At 45.8% G+C, this 23,508-nt stretch overlaps 1 protein-coding gene across 2 annotated transcripts in view; it reads left to right on the top strand.

Moving 5' to 3' along the window:
- The window catches only part of serinc4 (serine incorporator 4), a 57,314-nt gene that overhangs the window by 30,593 nt on the left and 3,213 nt on the right, over window positions 1-23,508 (top strand). For both annotated transcript variants that reach the window (XM_046333044.1, XM_046333043.1), the window contains exons 6-11: window positions 4,456-4,667; window positions 5,513-5,608; window positions 21,701-21,827; window positions 22,283-22,355; window positions 22,619-22,658; window positions 23,186-23,336. In XM_046333044.1, coding sequence (XP_046189000.1) covers window positions 4,456-4,667; window positions 5,513-5,608; window positions 21,701-21,827; window positions 22,283-22,355; window positions 22,619-22,658; window positions 23,186-23,336 — 699 coding nt within the window. The remainder of the gene's footprint in view (window positions 1-4,455; window positions 4,668-5,512; window positions 5,609-21,700; window positions 21,828-22,282; window positions 22,356-22,618; window positions 22,659-23,185; window positions 23,337-23,508) is intronic.

The following is a 23,508-nucleotide window of genomic DNA, read 5'->3' as shown; positions in this document are numbered from 1 at the left end:
TGGGTTTATGAGTGGAAAAATATTGAGTTTCAGAAAAGGGGAATGAAGAGAAAGGAGAAGAGAGGGAATAGAGGAGAGGGAATAGAGGAGAGGGAATAGAGGAGAGGGAACAGAGGAGAGGGAATAGAGGAGAGGAGAGGGAACAGAGGAGAGGGAATAGAGGAGAGGAGAGAGGAAAGGGAATAGAGGAGAGAGGAAAGGGAACAGAGGAGAGGAGAGAGGAGAGGAGAGGGAACAGAGGAGAGGGATTAGAGGAGAGGAGAGAGGAGAGGGAACAGAGGAGAGGGAATAGAGGATAGGAGAGAGATAAGGGAACAGAGGAGAGGGAATAGAGGAGAGGAGAGAGGAGAGGGAACAGAGGAGAGGGAATAGAGGATAGGAGAGAGGAGAGGGAACAGAGGAGAGGGAATAGAGGAGAGAGGAAAGGGAACAGAGGAGAGGGAAGAGAGGAGAGGGAACAGAGGAGAGGAGAGAGGAGAGGGAAAAGAGGAGAGGGAATAGAGGAGGAGAGAGGAAAGGGAACAGAGGAGAGGGAATATAGGAGAGGAGAGAGGAAAGGGAACAGAGGAGAGAGGAAAGGGAACAGAGGAGATGGATTAGAGGCGAGGAGAGAGGAGAGGGAACAGATGAGAGGGATTCGAGGAGAGGAGAGAGGAGAGGGAACAGAGGAGAGGGAATAGAGGAGAGGAGAGAGGAGAGGGAATAGAGGAGAGAGGAAAGGGAACAGAGGAGAGGGAATAGAGGAGAGGAGAGAGGAGAGGGAACAGAGGAGAGGGATTAGAGGAAAGGAGAGGAGAAGAGGGAAGAGAGGAGAGGGAATAGAGGAGGGAAGAGAGGAGAGGGAATAGAGGAGAGGAGAGAGGAGAGGGAACAGAGGAGAGGGAATAGAGGAGAGAGGAAAGGGAACAGAGGAGAGGGAATAGAGGAGAGGGAATGGAGGAGAGGAGAGAGGAGAGGGAACAGAGGAGAGGAGAGAGAACAGAGGAGAGGGATTAGAGGAGAGGAGAGAGGAGAGGGAACAGAGGAGAGGGAATATAGGAGAGGGAACAGAGGAGAGGGATTAGAGGAGAGGAGAGAGGAGAGGGAACAGAGGAGAGGGAATAGAGGAGAGGAGAGAGGAAAGGGAACAGAGGAGAGGGAACAGAGGAGAGGGGAGAGGGAATAGAGGAGAGGGAATAGAGGAGAGGAGAGAGGAAAGGGAACAGAGGAGAGGGAACAGAGGAGAGGGGAGAGGGAATAGAGGAGAGGGAACAGAGGAGAGGGAACAGAGGAGAGGGATTAGAGGAGAGAGAGAGAGGAGAGGGAACAGAGGAGAGGGAATAGAGGAGAGGAGAGAGGAAAGGGAACAGAGGAGAGGGAACAGAGGAGAGGGGAGAGGGAATAGAGGAGAGGGATTAGAGGAGAGGAGAGAGGAGAGGGAATAGAGGAGAGGGATTAGAGGAAAGGAGAGGAGAAGAGGGAAGAGAGGAGAGGGAATAGAGGAGGGAAGAGAGGAGAGGGAATAGAGGAGAGGGATTAGAGGAAAGGAGAGGAGAAGAGGGAAGAGAGGAGAGGGAATAGAGGAGGGAAGAGAGGAGAGGGAATAGAGGAGAGGAGAGAGGAGAGGGAACAGAGGAGAGGGAATAGAGGAGAGAGGAAAGGGAACAGAGGAGAGGGAATAGAGGAGAGGGAATGGAGGAGAGGAGAGAGGAGAGGGAACAGAGGAGAGGGATTAGAGGAAAGGAGAGGAGAAGAGGGAAGAGAGGAGAGGGAATAGAGGAGGGAAGAGAGGAGAGGGAATAGAGGAGAGGAGAGAGGAGAGGGAACAGAGGAGAGGGAATAGAGGAGAGAGGAAAGGGAACAGAGGAGAGGGAATAGAGGAGAGGGAATGGAGGAGAGGAGAGAGGAGAGGGAACAGAGGAGAGGAGAGAGAACAGAGGAGAGGGAATAGAGGAGAGAGGAAAGGGAACAGAGGAGAGGGAATAGAGGAGAGGGAATGGAGGAGAGGAGAGAGGAGAGGGAACAGAGGAGAGGGAATAGAGGAGAGGGAACAGAGGAGAGGGATTAGAGGAGAGGAGAGAGGAGAGGGATTAGAGGAGAGGAGAGAGGAGAGGGAACAGAGGAGAGGGAATAGAGGAGAGGGAACAGAGGAGAGGGATTAGAGGAGAGGAGAGAGGAGAGGGAACAGAGGAGAGGGAACAGAGGAGAGGGAACAGAGGAGAGGGATTAGAGGAGAGGAGAGAGGAGAGGGAACAGAGGAGAGGGATTAGAGGAGAGGAGAGAGGAGAGGGAACAGAGGAGAGGGAATAGAGGAGAGGAGAGAGGAGAGGGAACAGAGGAGAGGGATTAGAGGAGAGGAGAGAGGAGAGGGAACAGAGGAGAGGGATTAGAGGAGAGGAGAGAGGAGAGGGAACAGAGGAGAGGGAATAGAGGAGAGGAGAGAGGAAAGGGAACAGAGGAGAGGGAACAGAGGAGAGGGGAGAGGGAATAGAGGAGAGGGATTAGAGGAGAGGAGAGAGAGAGGGAACAGAGGAGAGGGAACAGAGGAGAGGGATTAGAGGAGAGGGGAGAGGGAATAGAGGAGAGGGAACAGAGGAGAGGGATTAGAGGAGAGGGGAGAGGGAATAGAGGAGAGGGATTAGAGGAGAGGAGAGAGGAGAGGGAACAGAGGAGAGGGAATAGAGGAGAGGAGAGAGGAAAGGGAACAGAGGAGAGGGAACAGAGGAGAGGGGAGAGGGAATAGAGGAGAGGGATTAGAGGAGAGGAGAGAGGAGAGGGAACAGAGGAGAGGGAACAGAGGAGAGGGATTAGAGGAGAGGGATTAGAGGAGAGGAGAGAGGAAAGGGAACAGAGGAGAGGGAACAGAGGAGAGGGGAGAGGGAACAGAGGAGAGGGAATAGAGGAGAGGAGAGAGGAAAGGGAACAGAGGAGAGGGGAGAGGAGAGGGAACAGAGGAGAGGGAATAGAGGAGAGGAGAGAGGAAAGGGAACAGAGGAGAGAGAACAGAGGAGAGGGATTAGAGGAGAGGAGAGGAGAAGAGGGAAGAGAGGAGAGGAGAGGATGGGGAAGAGAGGAGAGGAGAAGAGGATCTGTCGAATTTCTCATTAGGCAATGAGCATCCAGATGTTATTTTAATTTACCAACGTAATGTTATTTTAAACAACAATTTTAATAACAATTTATTATCCATCAATCTGTCATGATCCAATTGGATGAGCACTTTATGATGGTAGTGATGGTTGCTGGTGGGTATGTGTTTATGTATTTAAGTGTCATAAACCTTTCATCAGTCAACTGCACGACTCTACAATTAATATGATGTTATTAGGTTTTATAGTATGTTGGCTGATTGTCAGCACCAGACAAGCATTGGGCACTCAAGTCACCCTGCGTGACTATGACCCTTAACCAAGACCATGGTTTTGATTGAGCAATTGGCTAGAACACTGCTTTGGCTCGTGCGTTGAAATCTGGGGCGGTATTTGTGTTCAGGAGGCAGCGACTTAGACCGCTAGACCACCCGCTAGGTTACTCAGTTACATATCAATGTGTGTATTTCTGGATTCTCCTCTCAGGTTGATGGTGATGTGTGTATTTCTGGATTCTCCTCTCAGGTTGATGGTGATGTGTGTATTTCTGGATTCTCCTCTCAGGTTGATGGTGATGTGTGTATTTCTGGATTCTCCTCTCAGGTTGATGTTGATTTCTGGTTGATTGATGGTGATATTTCTGGATTGTCCTCTCAGGTTGATGGTGATGTGTGTATTTCTGGATTGTCCTCTCTGGTTGATGGTGATGTGTGTATTTCTGGATTCTCCTCTCAGGTTGATGGTGATGTGTGTATTTCTGGATTGTCCTCTCAGGTTGATGGTGATGTGTGTATTTCTGGATTGTCCTCTCAGGTTGATGGTGATGTGTGTATTTCTGGATTCTCCTCTCAGGTTGATGGTGATGTGTGTATTTCTGGATTCTCCTCTCATGGTGGTTGATGGTGATGTGTGTATTTCTGGATTCTCCTCTCAGGTTGATGGTCCTCTCTCAGGTTGATGGTGATGTGTGTATTTCTGGATTGAGGTGATGGTGATGTGTGTATTTCTGGATTCTCCTCTCAGGTTGATGGTGATGTGTGTATTTCTGGATTCTCCTCTCAGGTTGATGGTGATTTCTGGATTGTTGATGGTGATTTCTGGATTCTCCTCTCAGGTTGATGGTGATGTGTGTATTTCTGGATTCTCCTCTCAGGTTGATGGTGATGTGTGTATTTCTGGATTGTCCTCTCAGGTTGATGGTGATGTGTGTATTTCTGGATTGTCCTCTCAGGTTGATGGTGATGTGTGTATTTCTGGATTCTCCTCTCAGGTTGATGGTGATGTGTGTATTTCTGGATTGTCCTCTCAGGTTGATGGTGATGTGTGTATTTCTGGATTCTCCTCTCAGGTTGATGGTGATGTGTGTATTTCTGGATTGTCCTCTCAGGTTAACAGGGGCGGCAGAGGACAAGCGCTGGTACCTGGCGGTGATGTGTGCCACCCTGTTCTTCTACAGCATCGCCACCATGGCCTTCACCTTCATGTATAAGTACTACACCCACCCCACCGCCTGCCAGTCCAACAAGGTCCTGCTGTGGACCAACCTGACCCTGTGTGGCATCATGTCCTTCATCGCCGTCACGCCCTGTGTACAGCAGAGTGAGCAGTCGCACGCACACACACATTCTGGCTCTCTCTCACACACATATATGTGTGTACAAACACACACAAAGATGTGGACACACTAATGGTCCTTCTGTAGCTCAGTTGGTAGAGCATGGCGCTTGTAACGCCAGGGTAGTGGGTTCGATCCCCGGGACCACCCATACGTAGAATGTATGCACACATGACTGTAAGTCGCTTTGGATAAAAGCGTCTGCTAAATGGCATATATTATATTATATTATTATTATTAATGCACATGGCATACACATACACACACACTCCCTTTCTCTCGAATGGACACACTAATGCACATGGCATACACATACACATACACACACACTCCCTTTCTCTGGAATGGATTCACACACGCACGTGAACACACACTCATGGTATTATTTCATCAGGATGTGTTTTATCCCAGTAAAGGGTTAGTACAGACACAAACCCATAGTGTCATCCAGTAAGCACTTAAAGCTGACAGCAGCCTGGAAGACCACCACCAATGTGAAACAGGCAGTGTGTCTGTCCTCCAGTACTTAGCAGGGAACACTTACTCCATCTCAGGCCGAGCCAACATCCATGTGTGGATGATGCCATATAATCTAACCTGTCATCTCTCCTACTGCTCTCTATCATTGTTCAGACAGAACTGTGTTAGGGGACCTCTGTCTATACATGCCAGGGTTTTACCAGGATGTTTTAACCATGTATTGAATGTCATGCCGATTTCTCGACCTGGCCTCCCACTTTGTGTGTGTGTTTGTCCATTTGTGTGTGTAGGAGCTCATAAGTGTGTGTGTTCTTAGTTCTCAAGCTCTCCTCTCGCTCTCTGTCTACAGAACAGCCCCGTTCAGGGCTCCTGCAGGCTTCCATCATCAGCTGCTACGTCATGTACCTCACCTTGTCTGCCCTGTCCAGCCGGCCCCCAGAGAAAAGTAGGGCACACTAGCCTTTTCCCTATGGGAAACGGGGCATTGGAAACACTGGAACACACACACATACATACAGTTGAAGTCAGAAGTTTACATACACCTTAGCCAAATACATTTAAACTCAGTTTTTCCACAAATCCTAGTAAGAATTCCCTGTCTTAGGTCAGTTAGGATCACCACTTTATTTTAAGAATGTGAAATCATGTGAATGTGAATAATAGTAGATAATGATTTATTTCAGCTTTTATTTCTTTCATCACATTCCCAGTGGGTCAGAAGTTTACATACACTCAATTAGTATTTGGTAGCATTGCCTTTAAATTGCTTAACTTGAGTCAAATGTTTCGGGTAGCCTTCCACAAGCTTCCCACAATAAGTTGGGTGAATTTTGGCCCATTCCTCCTTACAGAGCTGGTGTAACTGAGTCAGGTTTGTAGGCCTCCTTGCTTGCACACGCTTTTTCAGTTCTGCCCACAAATGTTCTATGGGATTGAGGTCAGGGCTTTGTGATGGCCACTCCAATACTTTGACTTTGTGGTCCTTAAGCCATACTGCCACAACTTTGGAAGTATGCTTGGGGTCATTGTCCATTCGGAAGACCCATTTGCGACCAAGCTTTAACTTCCTGACTGATGTCTTGAGATGTTGCTTCAATATATCCACATAATTCCCCCTCCTCATGATGCCATCTATTTTGTGAAGTGCAGCAGTCCATCCTGCAGCAAAGCACCCCACAACATGATGCTGCCACCCCTGTGCTTCAAGGTTGGGATGGTGTTCTTCAGCTTGCAAGCCTCCCTCTTTTTCCTCCAAACAGAAGGATGGTAATTATGGCCAAACAGTTCTATTTTTGTTTCATTAGACAAGAGGACATTTCTCCAAAAAGTACGATCATTGTCCCCATTTGCAGTTGCAAACCGTGGTCTGGCTTTTGGAGCAGTTTCCTCCAGCATCTTCACAAGGTCCTTTGCTGTTGTTGTGGGATATATTTGTACTTTTTGCACCAAAATACATTCATCTCTAGGAGAAAGAACGTGTCTCCTTCCTGAGCGGTATGACGGCTGCATAGTCCCATGGTGTTTATACTTGCGTACTATTGTTTGTACAGATGAACATGGTACCTTCAGGCGTTTGTAAATTGCTCCCAAGGATGAACCAGACTTTTGGAGGACTAAAAAAAAATGTGGGAGGTTTTGTCTGATTTCTTTTGATTTTCCCATAATGTCAAGCAAAGAGGCACTGAGTTTGAAGGTAGGCCTTGAAATACATCCCCAGGTACACCTCCAATTGACTCAAATTATGTCAATTAGCCTATCAGAAGCTTCTAAAGCCAGTATTTTCTGGAATGTTCCAAGCACAGTCAACTTTGTATGTTAACTTCGGACCCACTAGAATTGTAATACAGTGAATTATAAGTGAAATAATCTGTCTGTAAACAATTGTTGGAAAAATGACTTGTGTCATGCACAAAGTAGATGTCCTAACTGACTTGCCAAAACTAGTTTGTTAACAAGAAATGTGTGGAGTGGTTGAAAAACGAGTGTTAATGACTCCAACCTAAGTGTATGTAAACTTCCGACTTCAACTGTACTTGCATGGATGCATGTGTGTGAGCAGGCACACACACACACACAGGAGCACATCCTATCCTGTCCGACCCCTCACCACACACACACACAGGAGCACATCCTATCCTGTCCGACCCCTCACCACACACACACACAGGAGCACATCCTATCCTGTCCGACCCCTCACCACACACACACACAGGAGCACATCCTATCCTGTCCGACCCCTCACCACACACACACACACAGGAGCACATCCTATCCTGTCCGACCCCTCACCACACACACACACAGGAGCACATCCTATCCTGTCCGACCCCTCACCACACACACACACAGGAGCACATCCTATCCTGTCCGACCCCTCACCACACACACACACAGGAGCACATCCTATCCTGTCCGACCCCTCACCACACACACACACAGGAGCACATCCTATGCTGTCTGACCCCTCACCACACACACACATAGGAGCACATCCTATCCTGTCCGACCCCTCACCACACACACACACAGGAGCACATCCTATCCTGTCCGACCCCTCACCACACACACTCACCTGAGTCACTTCTGACATCATGTGCACTTCAGTCACCTCTACTGCACCACAAACAACTCAATCACATTGAATCACAGCAATGCCCAAGCACACATGCACTCCAAGACAAGGTCTCTGTACATCACACACACTATGGGCTGCTACATGTTGTTCTTAGTGGAGACAGTATGCTGTAGGGAGGTGAAGAGGCTTTTTGACATTCCTGATGGATCTAATGACAACATAACACAGTAATGCTGCCTGACAGTATCATTACACACTCTTACACACCTTGTCTTGGTGAACAAGTAGTTCCTGTCCGTCTGTCTTTATCTGTCTGTCTCAGTCAGTCAGTCATTTTTTTCAATGGAAACTAGTGGCTACAGTATGAAATAGTCCAATGTTATTCTGAAAGCATTTGAAAGGTTTTGCTGAACAGTTACTCTGACATGATCAGGTAACATTTAAAAGGTTTTGCTGAACAGTTACTCTGACCTGATCAGGTAACATTTAAAAGGTTTTGCTGAACAGTTACTCTGAACAGTTTTGAAAGGTTTTGCTCTCTGACCTGATCAGGTAACATTTAAAAGGTTTTGCTGAACAGTTACTCTGACCTGATCAGGTAACATTTAAAAGGTTTTGCTGAACAGTTACTCTGACATGATCAGGTAACATTTAAAAGGTTTTGCTGAACAGTTACTCTGACATGATCAGGTAACATTTAAAAGGTTTTGCTGAACAGTTACTCTGACATGATCAGGTAACATTTAAAAGGTTTTGCTGAACAGTTACTCTGACCTGATCAGGTAACATTTAAAAGGTTTTGCTGAACAGTTACTCTGAGGACATGATAAACATTTAAAAGGTTTTGCTGAACAGTTACTCTGACCTGATCAGGTAACATTTAAAAGGTTTTGACTGAACATTTGTTTTGCTGAACAGTTACTGACATGATAACATTTAAAAGGTTTTGCTGAACATTTCTGAAAGGTTTTGCTGAACAGTTACTCTGACCTGATCAGGTAACATTTAAAAGGTTTTGCTGAACAGTTACTCTGACATGTTTTGGTTTTGCTGAACAGTTACTCTGACATGATCAGGTAACATTTAAAAGGTTTTGCTGAACAGGTTTTGCTGAACAGTTACTCTGACATGATCAGGTAACATTTAAAAGGTTTTGCTGAACAGTTACTCTGACATGAACATCAGGTAACATTTAAAAGGTTTTGCTGAACAGGTTTTTTAAAAGCTGAACAGTTACTCTGACCAGTGATCAGGTAACATTTAAAAGGTTTTGCTGAACAGTTACTCTGACATGATCAGGTAACATTTAAAAGGTTTTGCTGAACAGTTACTCTGACATGATCAGGTAACATTTGAAAGGTTTTGCTGAACAGTTACTCTGACATGATCAGGTAACATTTGAAAGGTTTTGCTGAACAGTTACTCTGACATGATCAGGTAACATTTGGTTTTGCCTAAAGGTTTTGCTGAACAGTTACTCTGAAAGGTTTTGCTGAACAGTTACTCTGACATGATCAGGTAACATTTAAAAGGTTTTGCTGAACAGTTACTTTGACAGTTACTGATCAGGTAACATTTAAAAGGTTTTGCTGAACAGTTACTCTGACCTGATAACATTTAAAAGGTTTTGCTGAACAGTTACTCTGACCTGATCAGGTAACATTTAAAAGGTTTTGCTGAACAGTTTTGCTGAACAGTTACTGACCTGATCAGGTAACATTTAAAAGGTTTTGCTGAACAGTTACTCTGACATGATCAGGTAACATTTAAAAGGTTTTGCTGAACAGTTACTCTGACATGATCAGGTAACATTTAAAAGGTTTTGCTGAACAGTTACTCTGACATGATCAGGTAACATTTAAAAGGTTTTGCTGAACAGTTACTCTGACATGATCAGGTAACATTTAAAAGGTTTTGCTGAACAGTTACTCTGACATGATCAGGTAACATTTAAAAGGTTTTGCTGAACAGTTACTCTGACCTGATCAGGTAACATTTAAAAGGTTTTGCTGAACAGTTACTCTGACATGATCAGGTAACATTTAAAAGGTTTTGCTGAACAGTTACTCTGACCTGATCAGGTAACATTTAAAAGGTTTTGCTGAACAGTTACTCTGACATGATCAGGTAACATTTGAAAACGTCAAATGGGATAAAATAATCAATCAACCAACCTATCAATCAAATATTTTTGTGTTTTAATGGTTTTGTTAATTGTGCATACTGTAACTGGGTAAAGTTCACCATGTCAAATAATTTATCAACCTGCCATTACTGTGGTGATAAAGTAAAGGAGTTTCAACACACAATACCAGGAGACAGGGTGAGAGATTTTCGTCCACAATGTATAATACAACCACATTTTCACATATAACAAACTGTTACAAACAGCAGACATAATATCCTGCCTTATTGACCAGATAAATACTCTAACAGTCTGAAAAGATAGATTGGTTCCTTCATCTACCATTGTCCTGCACAACCTTCCAATTTATTATATTTAAATGGTTCTAAAGTATTGTTTTAATGTATACTGTATATTGAAAGGTTTCTGGTCTGCTCAGATAAGAGAAAGAAGAATTACTGGGATGATAAAGTAGGGGGTCTATTTTTTTAGTCGTAGAGCTCCTGTCAGCTTCACCAGACCAGAGGTTCCCCACAGTGAGAGGGGCACTGTGACCCCTCTGAAGCCTTGTGCATTTTCTCGTGATGCATCCAACACACCAACCCAGTGTTTCTGAATCTGTATCCAATCTAGTCTCAAGCTGTGATTCATAAGGTATGAGATTTAGATGGAACCGACCTGTGGCTCCCACCGATACCGTCATCAGTCAAGCTCCCCTCTTACTTCCACGCGCTGAGTTCAATAACTCCATGTGAACAGATGGATGTGGATGTCAGTGCGTTACGTCAGATGAGTGATGGAGCAGCACAGTAACTCTACTCTACCTATCGGACCTCTCCACCAGCTCACTGCCTCCCCCAATTGCCCCTTATCTCTTGCAACCTTCCCCATCCTCCCCCAGCCACCTACAACTCCAAACAGCCTGGCCCCTCAAACTTTCATTCCAATTCAGCTTTATCATGCCGTACGGTACATTTAGCAAATATTGTTTCTGACTCCTATGCTTCCACCTGCCTCTGCTAATTCCCCCTGGTCTTTCACAACCTCCTCCAGCCCCCGACTGAGTCTCCAAACACAACCCCCAGGGAGTCCAACAGTCATCTTTCTCATTCCTCTCTTGCTGGATTTATGAGTCCCTTCAGACATCCAGCTATTTCCTCTCATCTTTCTCTTTTTAAACATTCTCTCTTCCTTTCTCTATTTAACTATGTATCTTTCTCCCTCTCTCCTTCTCTCAAGCCATGCTTCTATCATATAACGGTGATTTGTTGTGACATTGCAACGTGATATTGCTTTGAGTTGACATGTACATAACATTGTTTTGAAAAGGAATGTCTGTTCCACCCATTTTGATTTGTACATTCTTTGTATCTGCTAGTTGTTTTGTGTGGAGGCAAGGGTACGTGCTGTCCCGGGGCAGTACAGGGCAATGCTGCAACTTGTTGAGGAAATCAGCACCGTGTATAAAAACATCTGTTCAACACATACACTCATACTATACATCCCCAGTAAGGATAGTGTTTTAAATAGTCATATTCACTGGAGTGTGTGTGTGTGTGTGTGTGTGTGTGTGTGTGTGTGTGTGTGTGTGTGTGTGTGTGTGTGTGTGTGTGTGTGTGTGTGTGTGTGTGTGTGTGTGTGTGTGTGTGTGTGTGTGTGTGTGTGTGTGTGTGTGTGTGTGTGTGTGTGTGTGCGCATGTATATGTGTGGGCCCTGTACAGAAGTAGTGCACTATAAAGGGAATAGGGTGCCATTTGGGACGCAAAGAGTGGTCCTCCCTCCTGTCCTGTTCAGTCATGTTTGCCTGTTCAGTTTCCCTCTGGCTCAGTCTGCTGGGTGACCTCATCAAGCACACAGACACACATCCCTGTGTTTCTATGTGGAGGAATTAGTCTGGAGTGGGACTGAAAACACACAACACTGGGAGCAGGACAGGTCCCCTCTCCCCTGCAGTGGCCTGGTGTGTGTGTGTACAGTAAGCAACTCTGTAATTGTTTTCACTGAACCCAAGGCATCTGTTCTCTTGGTCACAACACACAGGAATCCACAGCTATGGCCACCTGGGGGAGGGAGACACAGAAACAGAGAGAGACCGAGAGAGAGAGACACACACACACAGAGACACACACACACACACACACACACACACACACACACACACACACACACACACACACACACACACACACACACACACACACACACACACACACACACACACACACACACACACACACACACACACACACACACACACACACACACACAGAGAGAGACAAACACACACAGAGACACACACACAGATATGCTTATCATAACACAGTAATAGTGTTAGTTTGCATTTCACACAAAATAACCAATGTTTGACAGTCTGTTTAGTCTTATGCACAGACAGACTCAGCGGCCCCTCTACCTTTATTGTTCCAACTGTCCCAGGGACATGAGGCAAAGAAAACTATGTCCGGTCAAGTATATTGTTATTATTGCACTTACCTCCAGGGATGTTTTCTTGTCCTGCCTTGGCTATTATTGTATTGTAGTATTGTACATGTTATAAATCTGTAATATTAGAGTAATAATATATTGAATGATGTATTGTGTTGTTAAGGGCATAGGCTGTTAGGTTTGGTTGTGATATAATTGTTTTAATCCTGTTTGGACCCCAGGAAGATTAGCTGTTGCCTCAGCTAATGGGGATCCTCAGAAATATCAAAACAACTACACAACACTGGGCCTCCGTAATCTGACATTCTGAATTTATCATCTTAGAGAAGGAGTGCTGATCTACGATCAGTTTTGTATTTTAGATCATAATGAAAAAGATATGGACAGGGGGGACCTGATCCTAGATCCTAGCACTCATACTCTGAGGTGAGGACAGCCCCAGGCGATTATAGAGAACAGTGGAGACTGGTGACTTGAAAAATGGAAGAGGATGGGAGACCCATGGTATAGGTGCGGAACGTAGAGATGTCAAAGTGTGTTTAAAAATGGTCAAAGAGTAATTATGTTAACCTAAAGCATTTAATAAAGACATTTATAGTACAATATTATGGAGAATGGAAATGAGAGGGCTACTTACACAGTGTTGGAAAGGGATCACAGCAGTGATTGAATGAGGATATGAGGCATGAGTTGAGGTGTTCAGAGGTTTGACTTCAGGACAGGATTTGACTAGAAAGACAAAACAATAACAACACAATGCACAGTAAGACAAAACAATAACAACACAATGCACAGTTAGACAAAACAATAACAACACAATGCATAGTAAGACAAAACAATAACAACACAATGCACAGTTAGACAAAAGAGCTAAGAATGAGTTTGTCCAAGCAAGGAGTAAAATCATTGATGTGTAATAATGTGATTGTTTGTGTGCATGTGTGATTGACTCTACATAACAGTAATTAAGAAAATTGATAGGGGTACTCAGTGCTTGGAAAGGAAACATTCAATTTATCCCCTGGGACCCAGAGTTTTTCCTTGTCTGTTAACCTAACCAGGAATACTCTGGACCCTATAAAGTTATGACAGTGATTATTCAGTTGTAAATGGTTTTATAAGGGCTGTGATGGGACCAGTTGTAGTGAGGTGCGTACTGGCGGCAGAGAAGTCAGGCGCAGGAGAACAAAAACTGATTTACAACAGTGTCCTTTAATATCCATAAACCACCGTCAACAGAACACCACAATACATGGGTCAAACAAAACCTGGTAAATACCAGCATACCGTGCTAAAGCACTACAAGAAACAATTACCAACAAGGACATGAGGGGGAACAGAGGGTTAAATACACAACATGTAATTGATGGAATTGGAACCAGGTGTGACGGAAGACAAAACAAAAAGAATAGAAAATTAAAAGTGGATTAGCGATGGCTAGAAGGTCGGTGACTTCAAACGCCGAACGCCGCCCGAACAAGGAGAGGGACCAACTTTGGCGGAAGTCGTGACAGTACCCCCCCCTTGACGCGGCTCCAGCAGCACGTCGACACCGGCCTCGGGGACGACCCGGAGGTCGAGGCGCAGGGCGACCCGGGCGAAGACGGTGGAACTCCTGCAGCATTGAAGGGTCCAACATGTCCTCGACCGGAACACAGCACCTCTCCTCCAGACCGTACCCCTCCCACTCCACGAGATACTGAAGGCCCCTCGCCCGACGTCTCAAATCCAGTATGGAGCAAACGGAGTACGCCGGGGCCCCCCGATGTCTAGAGGGGGTGGAGGAACCTCCCGCACCTCAGACTCCTGGAGAAGGCCAGCCACCAGCAGCCTGAGGAGAGACACATGGAACGAGGGGTTAATACGGTAATCGGGTGGAAGCTGAAACCTATAACAAACCTTGTTCACTCTCCTCAGAACTTTAAATGGCCCCACAAACCGCGGACCCAGCTTCCAGGCAGGGCAGGCGGAGGGGCAGGTTTCGGGTCGAGAGCCAGACCTCAATGCGGTGGTTAGTGAATGAGTGGCGAAGCGAGTTCTGTGCCATCTCGGCCCAGGGCACGAACGCTGCCCACTCCCCTGGCTGGTCCTGGCAATAGGACCGCAGAAACCTGCCCACATCCTGGTTCACTCTCTCCACCTGCCCATTACTCTCAGGGTGAAACCCTGAAGTAAGGCTGATCGAGACCCCCAGACTTTCCATGAACGCCTTCCAGACCCTAGTCCTGAACTGGGGACCCCGATCAGACACTATATCCTCAGGCACCCCGTAGTTTTATTTTTATTTGACCTTTATTTAACTAGGCAAGTCAGTTAAGAACAAATTCTTATTTTCAATGACGGCCTAGGAACAGTGGGTTAACTGCCTGTTTAGGGACAGAACGACAGATTTGTACCTTGTCAGCTCGGGGATTAGTGCCGGAAGACGTGTAAACAAGGCCTCCACAGTCTGTAGGGACGTAGGGAGACCGGCCAGAGAGACGACAGGATTTAGAGAAACAATCCACAATGACCAGGATCGCGGTGTTATGTGATGTACAGACGCCCAGCGGGACACTGGACGGGTGCGGGCTCTGCACGTAACGCCTGCTCAATGTCCGTGTCCAGCTCCCACACTACCGGCGCCACCAGGCAGGGAGTATGGGAGTGGGATCCATGGGCCGCTCCTCTGTGTCATACAACCGGGACAATGCATCTGCCTTCACGTTCCGAGAGCCTGGTCTGTAGGAAAGGGTAAACACAAAACCGGTAAAAACATGGCCCACCTTGCCTGGCGAGGGTTTAGTCTCCTCGCTGCCCGGATTTACTCCAGATTGCGGTGGTCAGTCCACATGAGAAAAGGGTGTCTAGCCCCCTCAAGCCAATGTCTCCACACCTTCAAGGCCTTGACGACAGCCAACAGCTCCCGGTCCCTCAAGTCATAATTTCGCTCCACCGGGCTGAGCTTCTTCGAGAAGAAGGCACAGGGGCGGAGCTTCGGTGGCGTACCCGAGTGCTGAGAGAACACAGCTCCCAGCCTCGGACGTGCCCCATTCAGCAGTGAGGTAATGGGAGCCGCTACCTGACCAAAACCTCAGATAAACCTCCGGTAGTAGTTGGCAAACCTTAAGAACTGCTGCACCTCCTTTACCGTGGTGGGAGTCGGCCAATTACACACGGATGAAATGCGGTCACTCTCCATCTCCACCCCTGAGGTGGAAATGCGATACCCTAGGAAGGAGACGGACTGTTGGAAGAACAGGCATTTCTCAGCCTTGACGTACAGGTCAAGCTCCAACAGGCGACCAAGCACCCTGCACACCAGGGACACATGCTCGCGCGTGTAGCGGAGTATATTAGAATGTCATCTATATACACCACTGCACCCTTCCCGTGCAAGTCCCTGAAAATCTAGTCTACAACGGCTTGGAAGACTGATGGCGCATTCATCAACCCGTACAGCATGACAAGGTATTCATAGTGCCCTGAGGTGGTACTGAAAGCAGTCTTCCACTTGTCTCCCTCCCGGATAGGAACCAGGTTGTAAGCGCTCCTGAGATCTAGTTTGGTGAAGAAGCGCCCCGGGCATTGACTCAATTGCTTTGGCTATGAGCGGTAGCGGGTAACTATACCTCACAGTGATCTAATTCAGACCTGATAGTCAATACACGGGCAGAGACCTCCCTCTTTCTTCTTCACAAAAAAGAAACTCGAGGCGGTGGAAGTGGAGGACTGAATATACCCCTCACGTAGGGATTCGGAGATATATGTTTCCATAGCCTCCGTCTCCGCCTGTGAGATGGGATACACGTAACTCCTGGGAAGTGCAGCGTCTACCAAGAGATATATCGCACTATCGCCCCGTCGATGAGGTGGTAATTGAGTCGCCTTCTTTTTGGAGAAGGCGAGAGTCAAATTGGCATATTCAGGGGGAATGCGCATGGTGGAGACCTGGTCTGGACTCTCCACCGTAGTAGCACTAACGGAAACCCCTAAAGACCTACCTGAGCACTCTCGCGACCACCCCGTAGGCCCAGCACCACGAGAAACGCCGGAGAGTCAATGAGAAATAGACTAATTCTGTCCTTGTGACCCCCCCTGTGTCACCATGCTCAAAGGAGCGGTGACCTCCCTAATCAACCCTGACCCTAATGGTCGACTAAGGCGTGAAAGGGGAAGGGCACAGCCACGGGAACAATGGGGATCCCTAAACTATGGGCTAACGCTCTATCAATAAAATTCCCAGCCGCGCCTGAATCGACGAGCGCCTTATGCTGGGAATACGAGGAAAACTCAGGGAAAGTCACACACACAAACGTATGTGCAACAGAGGGCTCTGGGTGTGAATGGTGCCGACTCACCTGGGGTGGCGCCAGAGCGCCCTGCCTGCTGCCTCGATCCCCAGAGGAACCAACCCGGCACCGACGAACTGGAAACCCCTCCGGTCTCCCTGCGCACCGCCCCTCCCAGCTCCATGGGTATCGGAGAGGGGGTGCGGGAGGATGGAACCACCAGACCCCGATCTGAACGTCCGCGGGTAGCCAGTAGGTTGTCCAGCTGGATGGACAGGTCCACCAGCTGGTCAAACGAGAGGGTGGTGTCTCTGCAGGCCATCTCCTGACGGAAGTCTTCGCGCAGACTGCAGCGGTCATGGTCGATCTCTGCCCTGTCGTTCCATGCCGCGCCGGCAGCCAGGGTCCTAAACTCCAGGGCGAACTCCTGGGCGCTCCTCGTCTCCTGCCTCAGATGGAAGAGGTGTTCACCCGCCTCTTTACCCTCGGGCGGATTGTCGAAGACTGCCCGGAAACGGCGGGTGAACTCTTCATACTGGTCCAACGCCGCATCTCCCTCTCTCCACATGGCGTTGGCCCACTCCAGGGCTTTCCCGGTGAGGCACGAGACGAAGGCGGACACCCTCTCACGGCCCGATGGAGCCGGGTGGACGGTACCCAGGTATAGGTCCAGTTGCAGAAGGAACCCCTGGCAGTTCGCAGCCTTTCCGTCGTATTCCTGGGGCAGGGAGACACGAATCCCACTGGGACCAGGAGGAAGAGGGGCGTTTAGGGGAGACCTTGGTTGTGCTGGTGGAGGCGCTGGAAGAACTCCCTGTCTCTCCCAGCGGTCTATTGTCTGGACAACGGGGTCCATCGCGGTGCCAAGATGGTGGAGCATTGCTGCGTGCTTCCGGACGCACACTCCTCCACCCATATACCCCGGGTACCGGCTCCATAGTTTTGGTCTGTAATTCTGTAGTGAGGTGCGTACTGGCGGCAGAGAAGTCAGGCGCAGGAGAACAAAAACTGACTTACAACAGTGTCCTTTAATATACATAAACCACCGTCAACAGAACACCACAATAAATGGGTCAAACAAAACCCGGTAAATACCAGCATACCGTGCTAAAGCACTACAAGAAACAATTACCAACAAGGGGGAACAGACATGTTCCATACACAACATGTAATTGATGGAATTGGAACCAGGTGTGATGGAAGACAAGACAAAACCAATAGAAAATGAAAAGCAGATCAGCGATGGCTAGAAGGTCCGTGACTTCGACCGCCGAACGCCGCCCGAACAAGGAGAAGGACCAACTTTGGCGGAAGTCATGACACCAGTTTTTCCTAATCAGGTCACATGTTTTTTTATGTCAAACTGCAGCAACCTTATACTTGTTCATATGAATTATATTTAGACTAGATTAGGAGGGGGATTTCCTCTACCCAGACAACTGATAGCAGAACTCACAGGGCTGAGCTTGCGTTACGCATGTTTGCATTATGACTCACTTCTGTCATCACTATTATGTTGATTGATTCATTCCAGTTAATCATTTTGGATCGAAAACGTATAGGCAGCTTTGCCAGCCCAATTTTGAATGAAAACCAAATTTGATCACATTCACATTTTCTCCTGACACACAAATGGACTATAAATGCATAACATTACCAATGATTTACCTAAACCAGATGAGCAGGGTGCATAGGCTGTATGCAGCACCTATTATTAGTAGCCTACAGTTAATCAGACTGCAAAATTGTCTCGTTTTCATCCCATACAGCATGTCAGATCTGTCAGTTTAGGTGTAGCCTAGGCTGCTGCAACATTTATGTCATGAGTTTTTGCCTGTGTCTGTCTGGAGTGATTATGTTTTATCATTGCTAAATAAATACCGGAGAAAAGTGGAAACCCTACTTGAGCGCGCTCGAAAATGTTCTGCGTGTTAGGGTTGCATAAACTCGAATCTGGTATCAGGATAAATATAACAATGAGTCACCGATTGTATACTATGTATTTTTTATTAGCTAAGTAATAAATGGCAACAGAGAACTGACAGGATGTATGTAAACAGTATTCTTTATACTGTGATAGGCAGTTCCAACCCGTTTGTTGGCCTATCACAGTAGAGGCTGGGCGTGGTTTAAACTTGCTCAGCTTATTGCAGGCGCTCAGGCGGGTCCCCGCCTCTTGTCGCTTCTGTTGATAAATGTAACTGTTGCTGTGAAGAACATCCATGTGCTCATGCTCGATACAAAAGACCGCTTGTTCTGCAACCCCACGCTCTGAATGTGCCCCCCCAACTCATTGCACAGGTCCTGTCTTCTGTATTTTTCCATCAAGAGAAAGGCCCATGGCCCTGAAACTTTTAACAATGTTTCAAGTCAGCTATGTTGCATAACACATACATACATCCACACAAGCCAACAGCAGATCAATCATATATATGGTAATGCCTATAATGTAAAACACAGGATCCAACATGCGTCAAACTCTCTTTCATCTAACTTTTAATGGATGACACGATGGAAGCTATCAAATCATTCAGAACATCCCAGAAAAAAAGTAGAACGTTCCATATGTTCAGCAAGTAAAGCATCGTAACGTGCAATTACCGCTGCAAGTAGGGTTTCCACTTACCGCTGCAAGTAGGGTTTCCACTTACCGCTGCAAGTAGGGTTTCCACTTACCGCTGCAAGTAGGGTTTCCACTTACCGCTGCAAGTAGGGTTTCCACTTACCGCTGCAAGTAGGGTTTCCACTTACCGCTGTAGTTGCACTTGTTAGCAGAACTTTCCCTCTCGTTGTGTCCTCTAAAAGCCAATTATTGCATGGTGAAAAACGCAGTGGTGTTGATAAGTCGCTTGAGAACATTCCTGTTTCTTCTTTCTCGTTGTTGTGCAGTTAGAATATCCAGACATCCGCCGTGATCAATGCAACTTTTTCGCAGAAGCTTGAATCTGAAGTGGACATTTATATACATTTATATTTCTCTCTATACCATTTGTATTTCATATACCTTTGACTATTGGATGTTCTTATAGGCACTTTAGTATTGCCAGTGTAACAGTATAGCTTCCGTCCCTGTCCTCGCTCCTACCTGGGCTCGAACCAGGAACACAACGACAACAGCCACCCTCGAAGCAGCGTTACCCATGCAGAGCAAGGTGAACAACTACTCCAAGTCTCAGAGCAAGTGACGTTTGAAACACTATTAGTGCACACCTCTCTAACTAGCTAGCCATTTCACATCACATCGTTACACCAGCCTAATCTCGGGAGTTGAGAGGCTTGAAGTCATAAACAGCAGAGCTGCTGGCAAAACGCACGAAAGTGCTGTTTGAATGAATGCTTATGAGCCTGCTGGTGCCTACCACCGCTCAGTCAGACTGCTCTATCAAATATCAAATCATAGACTTAATTATAACAAAATAACACACAGAAATGCGAGCCTTAGGTCATTAATATGGTCGAATCCGGAAACTATCATCTCCAAAACAAGAAGTTTATTCTTTCAGTGGAATATGGAACCGTTCCATATTTTATCTAACAGGTGGAATCCATCAGTCTAAATATTCCTGTTACATTGCACAACCTTCAATGTTATGTCATAATTACGTAAAATTCTGCCAAATTAGTTCGCAATGAGCCAGGCGGTCCAAACTGTTGCAAATACCCTGACTCTGCATGCAATGAATGCAAGAGAAGTGACACAATTTCACCTGGTTAATATTGCCGGCTAACCTGGATTTATTTTAGCTAAATATGCAGGTTTAAAAATATATACTTCTGTGTATCGATTTTAAGAATGGCATTGGTGTTTATGGTTAGGTACACATGGGAGCAGGGACAGTCCTTTTTAGCGAATGCGCACTGCATCGATTATATGCAACGCGGGACACGCTAGATAAACTAGTAATATCATCAACCATGTGTAGTTCTAAATAGTGATTATGATTGATTAAGTTTAATGCTAGCTAGCAACTTACCTTGGCTTCTTACTGCATTCGCGTAACAGGCGGGCTCCTCGTGAGGCAGGTGGTTAGAGCGTTGGACTAGTTAACTGCAAGGTTGCAAGATTGAATCCCTGAGCTGACAAGGTAAAAATCTGTGTTCTGCCCCTGAACAAGGCAGTTAACCCACTGTTCCTAGGCCGTCATTCAAAATAAGAATGTGTTCTTAACTGACTTGCCTAGTTAAATAAAGATGAAATAAAGGTGTAAAAAAAAAAAAAAATGTAATCTGCAAAATCGTCTTCCAAAATTACCAATCTCCGATTGTTATGAAAACTTGAAATTGGCCCTAATTAATCGGCCATTCCGATTAATCGGTCGACCTCTACTTTTGATACCAATCGGTATTGAACACCCTTACCTTTTCACCCTTCTTCGTGAAACTGATCTCAGGCAGAGGTCGACCCTCGGTTTTAATTAGCACCTTTTCCGTCCGTGTACCACAGCGAATTAAAAGGGGTTCTTCATCAAAAAGTTAACAAAATTGAAATAAATTGCACTAACTGGACACAAAAATTATGTTCTAAAACCAAGAAAACAATCTACCTCCTCCGTGTCCTGTAATTTGAAGAAACTAATTTGAATTGAAAAATTGCTCAACTATGACTTTTCTATCTCCAATAATGTCACCAAGCTCCTCAACACATAGATTCCCACCCTAATGCTTTGTGGCACAAGCCCAATAGAACACTCGTTTCATCTGATCCTAATCCTATGATTGGATGACAACATGTCAGTTCATACTTACCAATGTTGATTGGTTGGAGGTCGTCCTCTGGAAGTGGTTAAAATTACCATGCAGGTCTATTGAAGGGGGTGAGGCCCTACGTGCCTCCTAGGTTTTGTATTGAGGTCAATATACACAGAAGACAAAAGCTTTCTTTTTTAGTGTTTCACTATTTTTATTTTAATGAAATTTCACAGAGGAGGATGGTACTTCCCTTCCTCCTCTGAGGAGTCTCCACTGGTAGAGAACCACACACTACTATAGGGGCATACAGACAGGGAGAAACACACTTTCTTTATTCCCTCAGTAAAACCACACAGTTCACTGTTACTAAAGAAAAGCTGGAAACCGAGGATGAAACTTTCTTTGCTCTGCTCCCTCTCTCTGTTTTCCCAGTGGTGTACCAGGGGGTGAATATGACAGTATGTTACCCCAGTGTGGGTCAGGATGGCATCCAGAAGGAGACCAACGCGGTGGCCATTATAGGAGCTGCCATCATGTACTGCTGTGTGCTCTTCGCATGGTGAGTGGCACGTCACTGGAGGAGTGTGTAATGAATGTCAAAACGTTTTCCCATTGAATCATATGTACAGTCTCTCTACACAGTGATCGAACAATAAGAGCTCTATTCAATCCGAATCACTGACGATCAGCGTTACAGCGTGATTGAAATTTACAGACAATTGTCCTGCGTTTAGTGGAGACTGAATTCACGGTAAACACTGCATGTGTTGGCTCAATCGGAAAATACCTTTACATTTATATTGCGCAATCTGTAACACTTCATCGATACAGACTGAATAGAGACCTAAGTACTTTACTTATAGACTTATTTAGGCTAATTACTTACTAACTTTCTATGTAACAAATGGAGATGCAATTGAGAGGTTATTTTTTGTTTCTGTTTGAAAGAAATACATTGTTTGTCCTAATATTAGTTTACTTCAGTTGCTTATTCAAACAATGCTATATTTTCAGTAACGAAGCATCCTACCTAGCAGAGGTTTTTGGCCCTTTCTGGATGATCAAAGTTTACCGCTATGAGTTCCAGGTAAAGTACGAATTCATATAAAAATATTACTGTCGAGGATCATTCACTGCCAACATGGATAATGGAGGATCAACTCTGTATTATTATGAGCCGTCCCCCCTCAACAGCCTTCACTGATCTTGGTATTCATTTGTGATGTGTGAGTGGCATGTTTCCACGCTCCATACATGTGTGGAGAATCTATGGGCATCCTGAGCTCTGCTTACCTCTAGCAGTTTGATACAACTCCTGGAATCTCTCTCTCTCTCTCTCCGTTTTCCTAGAAAGCCACATGCTGCTTCTGCTGCCCTGACAAAGAGGAAGGTTGGTAGCCTACATGTCAATACATTCTCAGCAACACTTTATTTGAAAGGTACCTGAATAAGGACTTCGTAACACATTCATGAAACATACATAAAACAAAAATAAGCAGTACATTTATGTTAAAGGAAGTTTTTCGCCGAAGTTGCGGTTGTTTGACATAAGCATGTTAATGTAATGAAGTCCTTATGTCCTTATGTAGGTACCCATAAAATATATAGTTACGTAGATATCTTAATCTGGATTCTTCTCCATATTATAAAGATGCCAGTATTAAGGCTGCAGAATAGAATGTATGTCTAAATAATTTATGTACAGAGTAGCGGCTAGCCTATACTGAGACTGGTGTTATGACATTCAAATAAATCAATATGATTTAGCACTATTCTTACACCTTCTGGGAAAATACAATTATTGTGAAAGATAAATTGCATGTTTTCTATATGCTGCTATGGTATTGTCGAGAGCAGCACGATTCTTTATCACCCTCAGGTGATTGACTTTATATGTTCGGTCTGTGGTGTTTCCAGAGGTGGAGTTTGTGATTGATGAAGATATCAAGGGCTGCCAGAAGGTGATTCACAACGAGAACCAGAGAGTGGCTTACAGCTACTTCTTCTTCCACTTCGTCTTCTTCCTGGCCTCGCTCTACGTCATGATGACCCTAACCAACTGGTTCAGGTCAATATCTCACTCACTGGGCATTGGACACCCCAGCAAACACACAACCACAACACAACATTGTCTCAATGTTGGCGTTACATGAAAATGAAGACACTTTACTTGATGGCTCAATCATAAGGGCTACATAACCCTGTCATAATATAACCCTGTCATAATATAACAGATATCA

The sequence above is a fragment of the Oncorhynchus gorbuscha genome, unplaced genomic scaffold (assembly GCF_021184085.1).
Source record: "Oncorhynchus gorbuscha isolate QuinsamMale2020 ecotype Even-year unplaced genomic scaffold, OgorEven_v1.0 Un_scaffold_333, whole genome shotgun sequence".
Lineage (NCBI taxonomy): Eukaryota > Metazoa > Chordata > Actinopteri > Salmoniformes > Salmonidae > Oncorhynchus > Oncorhynchus gorbuscha.
This window is presented reverse-complemented; position numbering and strand designations above follow the sequence as displayed.